The sequence below is a fragment of the Chanodichthys erythropterus genome, chromosome 14, assembly GCF_024489055.1.
Source record: "Chanodichthys erythropterus isolate Z2021 chromosome 14, ASM2448905v1, whole genome shotgun sequence".
Lineage (NCBI taxonomy): Eukaryota > Metazoa > Chordata > Actinopteri > Cypriniformes > Xenocyprididae > Chanodichthys > Chanodichthys erythropterus.
Genome location: NC_090234.1, coordinates 10,570,212 through 10,579,886, shown reverse-complemented (window position 1 = coordinate 10,579,886; position 9,675 = coordinate 10,570,212). Strand labels below are relative to the sequence as shown.

Here is a 9,675-nt window from a genome sequence, read left to right as displayed (position 1 = left end):
ACACACACAGACAAACACACATAGCCTATATATAAATATATATGTATATATATATATACACATATATGTATATATATATACACATATATATACACACATATATATGTTCTGTATATTATTCTTTCTCATTTCTGCATTTCACCTCTATTCTATTTTTTTTTTTTTTTAATAAACCTGACATTGAATACTACATTTTGTTGGCCCTGTGACAACTTGTTTATGTTCCTAGATTCTTCCATGTTAAAGTTTGATCAAAAGTTTATCAAGTATTCAAAACATTCATCAAATATTTTTTGAGTCCTCTATGGCCATCTTGTTTAACTCTGCATTGAGGACACTTGGTATAGAGTTAGCAACCTACAGTAAGGTCCAACATAATTCAAAATGAGACAGATGATAATAAAAAAAGTACTGAGCATTGTGAATGTAAGAGCCTCACATTATATTAATAACAATCATTGTTGGTGTGTGAATTGCATTTCAGGGCAGTTTGTGAAGACGAGATGCTGTGACAACCTGGACAGAAGTCAGTTCCAGATCCACCTTCAACACCAGACTTCTCATATGGATTGCTGTATACTAGCATATTATTATTCGCTTCAGAATTGGGTGCATGCAGACAAATGTTTATAACATTCTTTCTTTCTGGTGTTGTGTCGAATTCTGTGACCTACCAAATCATATGACTATAGGCACTGCATTGACCTAATCTGACTAAACCTAACCCTAATCCTACCCTTTTGATAATTAACCATGGTTTTACTATAGTAAAATCTTGTTGTTGTTTTTTTTTTTTGTTGTTGTTGTTTTTTTGACGTATTGATTACCATTTGTATAATCACACAAATACCATAGTTAAAACTGTTTTTCTAGCAGAACCATGGTTCATTTGTGGTAACCATGGAATTACTACAATGACTATATTTTTTGCTTTTAATCATGGTAAAACCATGATAAATTTCCATAACCTACACCTTATAACCTACTAGGGTCACATAATTTAGTGGGTTACAGAATTCGGCATTATAACTGTTTGGATCAGCAATTAAAGGGTTAGTTCAACCAAAAATGAAAATAATATCATTAATTACTAACCCTTGTGTCAGTCTACACCCGTTAGACCTTCGTTGATCTTCGGAACACAAATTAAGATATTTTTGCTGAAATCTGATGGCTCAGTGAGGCCTCCATTGCCAGCAAGTTAAAGGATTAGTTCACTTTTTGAATGACAATGTCCTGATAATTTACTCACCCCATGTCATCCAAGATGTTCATGTCTTTCTTTCTTTGGTCAAAAAGAAATGAAGGTTTTTGATGAAAACATTCCAGGATTATTCTCCTATGGACTTCAGTGGACTCCAGACGATTGAAGGTCAAAATTACAGTTTCAGTGCAACTTAAAAGGCTTTCAGTGATACCAGACAAGGAATAAGGGTCTTATCAAGCAAAACGATCAGCCGTTTTTTTAAGTGCTTTCATTGCGAGTGCTTTCATGTTCCGTATTCTTCTAATGCTGTATATCCAATGCCTTCCCTATTCTACGTACGGAAAAAAACTGAACTGGTGCCGGGTTCGTTCCGTAAGTTGAATAGGGAAGGCGTAGGACATACAGCGTAAGCTTTTGAAGCATACACAACACAGGAGCACTCGCAAGGCGATCATTTGTGTTTATAAATCATATACAGTTTTTTTTTTTTTTTTTTTTTTCGAAAATGACTGATCGTTTCACTAGATAAGATTCTTATTCCTTGTCTGGTATCATTTAAAGCCCTTTTAAGCTGCACTGAAACTGTAATTTTGACTTTCAACCATCTGGGATCCATTGAAGACCACTATAAGGAGAATAATCCTGGAATGTTTTCATCAAAAACCTTCATTTCTTTTCGACTGAAGAAAGAAAGACATGAACATCTTGGATGACATGGGGTGACTAAATTATCAGGACATTGTCATTCAGAAAGTGAACTAATCCTTTAATTTACACTTTCAGTGCCCAGAGAGTTACTAAAACGTTTAAAACAGTACAGCGGGCCTACTAATATTAGTATTGGGTCTTAATATTGTAGAACAGCACAAGGGTGAGTAATAATATTGACATAATTTTCATTTTTGGGTTTACTATGTCATTAAGACAGCTCCTAGCTGCCACCTACTGGCATAACAATGTAACCTGCAATGAAAGCGCTGAAAAATCGAGAAATCGCTAACATAGTTTCTCAAAATCAGGTATTTATTGAACAATAAACTTCTTATTTAATATATATTATTTAAGTTCCGATGCCTATATATTTGTAATTTGTGTTGAAAAAAATCCTTAAAATATAAGCATTAGTTTTACTGCAAACAAGTGATTAAAATATAATTATTATAATCGCAATAAAATAATTTGTATCTATTTAAAATGAAATACTTTACAATTTACAAATTAAATGTTTTTTTCTTCTGTAAAAACATCTGTCCTCTGAAATTTCTTGGAATTTGTTAATGACCCCATATTTAAATTCGCCAGTAATGGCATAATTTTCATGTGTTTTATTTATTTACATATTTACCTTTTTTTCCATATCATGTTACTTTTTTTACATTTTGTGAATAAATATGAGTGACAAAATTTGTGTGTAGTATAAATTATTAGGCCTACATATATGTTAATGTAGGCTTATACAATGGACAACAACCAGAGGTCTGCTCTACAGGTAAGGTAGTGCAATGTAAAAAAAGTTCTGTTGAATATTCAGATTTACAGAAATGTTGTAAACTGACATAATAGCTTATGATGAATTATAAAGAAATATAAAATACACCACTTAATGTATTTATCTTACTATACATTTATGTTTTATATATTTGTTTTATATGGTTTTAGTCATTTTATCTGGAAAGATAACACTAAAAAAAACATTTTGATGGCAGCATATGAAGTACTAGTTTGGACGTGTCAAGTACGTTTTTAAAACGTTGCAAGGAGACATTCAGACGTGATAAAAACGTTATAAAGACTTTTCTGCAATGTTGTGAAAAAAACGTATTTATAACGTAAAAAAAACCCGACATCTGTCGTATTAAATACGTCCGATTAAAACGTTATCACGACCTTTTCACAACGTGAAAAAAACGTTTTTACAACGTTATTGTGTTTGCTGGGCTGTTGCAAACCAAAAAAACAGGAATACCTGAAACCCGCGGTTAATCTGTGGTTAACATGGTTTAACTACAATAACCATGTTTTTTGTTTGTTTGTTTGTTTGTTTTGACCGAATAAAGAGCAGGGGGAAAAAAATAACTATGAACAGGCCTAGTTATTACTCTTTTAAAAACGGTTGAAGGAGATCCCTTTTATGATTTACCTTGGCAAATATATTACTGTAATAAATGTAACATGCTGTAATCTGTATTTACCCTAAGGGATTTATAACTACATTAGTAAACATAATTATAATAGGCTACTTTTATTTTGATAGCATGGAGCCAGGCTTCTTTTTGCATGGCTTCCACCACGAAAGCGAGAAACTGATTTCCCTTTGTTTACAGTGCATGGCAGGATAATATCGCTGTCGTGTGGTGTGATTTTCGCCAAAAACCTGAAAATGCTGACGTGCATTACATGGCGCCATTTAACATCACTGTCCGTTCATCTGTGGTGAATTACAGTATCTGATGCGACTCTCATGCTGAATAATGTAACGAACGTGGAGATATTCAGCCTGTTCAGCTTCAGCCTGTGTGATGTTCTGGGCGGAACCGCTGCTGAAAGCGTGAGCCTGCATGTTTGCATTCGTTGTTCTGGATGTTGCATATTGACGAACAGGGTGAACGAATGAGGAAATCTGCAAGTAGATCAGTCCTCAAGAAATGTTTTCCCCCTGCGTAAGTCATGTTTGCTTGTCTTTTGTGGAGAATACAACACTGTTGCACACAGCTACACCACGCCCAGTCAGATAGCGGACATACTCAGCTTGCGTGCTTTTGTTTCATTTTGGATGATGGCAGTCACGGTTCTCGAGGCAGTTTTCCAGGAAGGGAATGTGTAAAATGTTGCTCAAACCTGCTGTCCTCAACCACAAACTACAGGCTAAATATGTTTTTTAGACCTTTAACATGGTCTGGTTTTACTATAGATGATACACTAAAATATGTGTAACGCCTAATAATCTTTCCATACAGACATATTTCAAAACATTTAAATGGAGATGCTCATCTAGGCTACTATGTGTAGAGGAAATTACTTATCCCCTCTTTTATTAAGTCATTTATTAAAGTATTTTGGATGAATTTTAAATAAGAAAGTCTATATAGTATAATACATTCTGCTGCCATTGGCAACACACAGAGCTTGAGTGAGGAAGCAGAAAAGGAAATATAAGTCACACTTTTAAGAGCCCTGGTAAAAAAAAAAAGAAAAGAAAAAATAAAGAAAGAAATCTGCTATATGATGAAATATTTGCAATTTAAATATGAAAAACCATAATGCAGAGTTACCAAAACTTACCACAAGCTGAAAGTTTTTTACTAACATTCCCATTAAGTTATGAAAAGGTTATTTCTTAATGTTCTCTGAACATTCAAAAAATCCATTTTTTTAATGTTTTAAAAACAGTTTTTCTTGGTTTGGTGAACACTAGAGAACATTCTATTTCAGAATTTTGCAAGCAACGCTACTTTTGAATGTTCTCTGAACATTCCGAAACAAATAGTAGCTAACATTAAATGCCAGACAAACATCCAACCAAAACTTTTTAGAAGAAACGTTCCATGAATGAAAATGTTTTTGTGCTAACGTTTTGAGAACATTAATAAACACCAGATAACTTTGAACAAAAATTCTAATAACTTTTTTTGTAAGAACGTTTGTTCATAACTTTGAGGGAACATTGCCACAACATTAACCAAAGTTCTGAGAACGTTTCCTGTTAAGCCCAAAGTATAATTCAGTTTTTACGTGTAAGCAAGGGTCAGCGTACAGTGCATGTGATGTGAATTTCGTCATCAGAAGAGTACGCACATACTGTACGCGCACCTTCGGATTTCTATAACCACGCCTACTTGTACACGCAGGTCGCACATGTGCATTTAAATTTTTTTTTGCAGTAATTAGTTTCTCCAGAAGGTAGCAACCATGCCCTGGAGGTGTCGATTCACAATGTAGTCAAATAAAACCTGCATAAACAGAACAGACTGGAACACATGCGAGCTACTGTGACAATGGAGGCCTTCATTAGTGATGTGACATTTGAACCGAGGCTTCGGAGCTTGTGTCGAGCATAAATGGGCGTGACAGATGAAGCCTCGATTCGAGGCTTGTGTCGGTAACGCAGAAATCACGTGACCAATGATAAATGAAGCCTCACTTTCTGTCCAATCACGTGCACGATTCACTTTGCGTATCGGAATGCTCGAACCCCCAGATCTTACTTTATGAGTAGGTTTTCATTCAGACAAATTCAGTTAAATTTTTAGATACCCAGTTATACAAGTAACATGAAGAATACAAATTATTTCAGGAAAATAAAATATTTGCCATATGAAATTAATTTGTGTACATTTATTCCTCTGTTATCATATTGATAATCATTCTGGTATTAAATGCCATAGTTTAATGGGTACATTATTTTATCTCTGAGATAAATTCAACACACACGTGCACGCACTATCAGGCTTTTATTTAACATGAAACTGTGTGGTGGCTGCTTCGTCCGACGAAGCTTGTTTCACAGGGTTTTAGCTGCATTCTTTTTTTACTAAACACCAGATGGCGCTGTTTTCGACACTCTCAAAGCTTTGAATCTTTTCCTGAAACAATGAGGGAAAAGCCTCAGTGCTTCATGAGGCTTCATTTGCCCATCACTAGCCTTCATAGAGGAGAGATTATGTGAAGAGGTTAGAAAGTACCCTCAACTCTAGCATGAAAGAATACAAAGATGTTTACATGGGTTGTAACTCGTGGAGAGAGATTGCTCAAAACTGCGTATGTGTATGCGTACGAGTCAAGCTTTGCAAGGCTGTGCGTTCAACTGTGCATGTACACTAGCATACGCATTAAAAACGTATTATACCCAGGGCTTAAAGGATTAGTTCACTTTTAAATAAACTTTTCCTGATAATTTACTCACCCCCATGTCGTCCAAGATGTTCATGTCTTTCTTTCTTCAGTCAAAAAGAAATTAAGGTTTTTGATGAAAACATTCCAGGTTATTCTCCTTATAGTAGACTTGAATGGGCACCAAACGATTGAAGGTCAAAATTAGTTTCACTGCATCTTCAAATTGTTCTACACGATCCCAGATGAGAAATAAGGGTCTTATCTAGTGAAACCATTGCTCATTTTCTGAAAAAAATGGAAAATTATATAAGTTTTAACCAGAAATTCTCATCTTGAACTAGCTCTCTTCTTCTCCTCTATTAGAATTCCAGCAGTGCAGACACTGCTAAGCGTATTACTGCCCTCCACAGGTCAAAGTTTGAACTAATTGTTATATACTATTGAACTAGGATATTGCATATAACAATTAGTTCAAACTTTGGTCTGTGGAGGGCAGTAATACACTTAGCAGTGTCTACACTGCTGGAATTATAATAGAGAAGAAGAAGAAGAGAGCTAGTTCAAGATGAGCATTTAAGGTTAAAACTTATATAATTTAAATTTTTTTTCATAAAATGAGCACTGGTTTCACTAGATAAGACCCTTATTTCTCATCTGGGATCGTGTAGAACAATTTGAAGCTGCAGTGAAACTAATTTTGACCTTCAATCGTTTGGTGCCCATTCAAGTCCACTATAAGGAGAAAAATCCTGGAATGTTTTCATCAAAAACTTTAATTTCTTTTCGACTGAAGAAAGAAGGACATGAACATCTTGGATGACATGGGGGTGAGTAAATTATCAGTTTATTTAAAAGTGAACTAATCCTTTAAGCTGGAATATTCCACTGTGATTGGTTGTTTTTCTTTTCAATTACACCTGAAATCAATTTTGAACTCACTGCATAATCAGCCAAATAATGTGATTTGTTAACTCAGGCAATGTTTTTGTCATTAGGTGTGATGGACTTTTGGTCAGCTCTGGGTTTTGAATCATCCAACATGTCCCACTCGTCCAAGCCTCGATCTCACCCTTGCGGCCTGTGTGATAAATCTTTTACCCAGATATCCATGCTCACCAAACACCAGAGAATGCATAAACGCAGCCACACCGGGGAGAAGCCTCACACCTGCCGGATTTGCTCCAAGACCTTCATCTCTTCGGCACATCTGGCACTGCACATGCGATCACACACTGGAGAGAGGAAGTACAAATGCAGCGTATGCTCCAAAATGTTCATGCAGTCGTCTCAACTCATGCGCCACAAGACCATCCACACCGGCGAGAAACCCTTCAAATGCCCAGACTGCAACAAGTGCTTTGGCCGTGCCTCACACCTGAAAACCCATCGCAGGCTCCACACTGGCGAGAAGCCCTTCAAATGCACACTGTGCGATAGGGCTTTTACTCAAAAGGCTGGACTTATCATCCACCTGCGCTTGCACACAGGGGAGCGCCCTTTTAAGTGTGACAAGTGTGGGAAGGCCTTCCGCACGTCAGCCCACCTGCTTAACCATCAGGCTTTGGAGTTGGGTGAGGGCAGGTACGTCTGTGCCACATGTCAGAAGGGCTTCAGGTCGGTGTCCATGCTGAAACAGCACGAGAAAAGCCACCAGGGCAGCGGGACGCTCTGTTGCAGCGTGTGCTCGGGGGCCTTCGCTCAGTCCTCTTATCTGCAGCTCAAACTGCACTTACACAACGGAGAGCAGCTCTTCCACTGCAAGGTGTGCAACAAAATATTCGTCAAGATGTCCACCTTTGAGAAACACTGCAAAAAACATCAGATGGAGATGGACGAAGGTGAGGACGACACCGTAAAAGAGGAAGATCCCCCATTTGAGCTGCACACGGCTGCATCCCCGACACCATCGACATCAGAAGTCAACACACGATCCAAAACAAGAGCCAAAATTAAGAGTACAATGGACAACTCGTAATAATGGACTGACTTGGAAAACTAGTCTTGATGTTGTTTTTGGGCGCTACTAGAACAGGTTTTCATGCTTGAATGTTCATTATTTTCCTCATATTCTCCATGGTTGCAGCTCCTCTCTTCCCAGTCTGTCAGTAACGCTCTGTTTAGTTCCTGTCTCTATGAAGCCCCTCCTTCTGAAAAGCACAATGTGCTCTGATTGGTCGACTGGAGCAGTGTGTTGTGATTGGTCACGCACATTGAGTGTGTTTGGGAAATGTCCCACCCCTTGCCATAACCACCAGTTTCAACACACTACTAACTAACTTTTTATTTTGGGCCGGGAATTATTTAAATGAGGAATATTGCGGCAAGTTTGTTCCTGGAAGAAAACTCAAGACTACAATGAAGGCATTTCAGGGAGTTCAGAAACACTGACACTGATATAGAGAAGAACTCCTGCTGGAGGGACTTTGCAGAGCTTTTCATGCTCAAACAGCAACATTACACACTAAAGAAAGATGAGCATGGACATAAAACATAATAGAACCCCTTTAACAATGTCCTACTGTATTTATGATTTATGATATAAATGATGCCTTCATTTGCTTGTATTTATGAACATCTCTGCACACATACAGACCTATGGATCATGTGCATGTGTACCAACACTTGTCTTTGCAGAGCTTTTTACACTTAATCAAATTAGTTTTTTATCTCTACATACTTATCAGAAAACACTATGGCCCGGTTTCACAGACAGGGTTTAGGCTAAGCCAGGATTAGGCTTTATTTCAATTAAGGTATTTAAGTAGCTTTTATAAACATAGCCTAGAAAAAAACATTACCGGTGTGCATCTTGAGACAAAACAACGGCTCTTGACATTTTTTAAGATATGTCAGTACAAGTTACTTTCAGTTAAAGCAGCTCAAACATGCATTTTAGTCTAGGACTATCTTAATCCTTGACTGAAACCGGGGGATAATCTTCTCAGCTTTGAAGATATTAAAGGATTAGTCCACTTTTAAATAAACTTTTCCTGATAATTTACTCACCCCCATGTCATCCAAGATGTCCATGTCTTTCTTTCTTCAGTTGAAAAGAAATTAAAGTTTTTGATGAAAACATTCCAGGATTTTTCTCCATATAATAGACTTCAATGGGCACCAAACATTATCAGGAAAAGTTTATTTAAAAGTGGACTAATCCTTTAATATGTGTGTGCCATGCAGAATCGAACTGAGCTTGTCTTTTAAATTCCTATTCTGTTCCCTCATATTTAATTCCTTGAATTTTAAATGGGGTGGCAAACAGATTAGTACCTAAATATTTGTATTTATTTTAAATATTGTAAGTTTTGTGAACCTTTTTATGTTGAATTTTACTGCATTACAAATCTGTCATCTTGTCACTTTTTTAAATTAATTAAAGGATTTGTTCACTTTCAAATGAAAATTAGCCCAAGTTTTACTCGCCCTCAAGCCATCCTAGGTGAATATGACTTTCTTCTTTCTGATGAACACAATCAGAGGAATATTAATAAATATCCTGACGCATCCGAGCTTTATAAAGGCAGTGAACGGGACCAAAGTGTATGAGCTGAAGAAAGTGTCTCCATCCACATCCATCCATCATAAACATTCTCCACACGGCTCCAGGTGGTTCATAAAGACCTTCTGAAGCG

General features: G+C 36.8%; 1 protein-coding gene across 1 annotated transcript; it reads left to right on the top strand.

Annotated features, from left to right (window-relative positions):
• Positions 1-3,618: 3,618 nt before the first annotated feature.
• On the top strand, positions 3,619-9,438 carry LOC137036315 (zinc finger protein 501-like). Its single transcript, XM_067410420.1, has 2 exons — positions 3,619-3,867; positions 7,036-9,438. The coding sequence occupies exon 2, from the start codon at positions 7,041-7,043 to the stop codon at positions 8,013-8,015; it is 975 nt and encodes a 324-aa protein (XP_067266521.1). The 5' UTR covers positions 3,619-3,867; positions 7,036-7,040; the 3' UTR covers positions 8,016-9,438.
• The last annotated feature ends 237 nt before the right edge of the window (positions 9,439-9,675 follow it).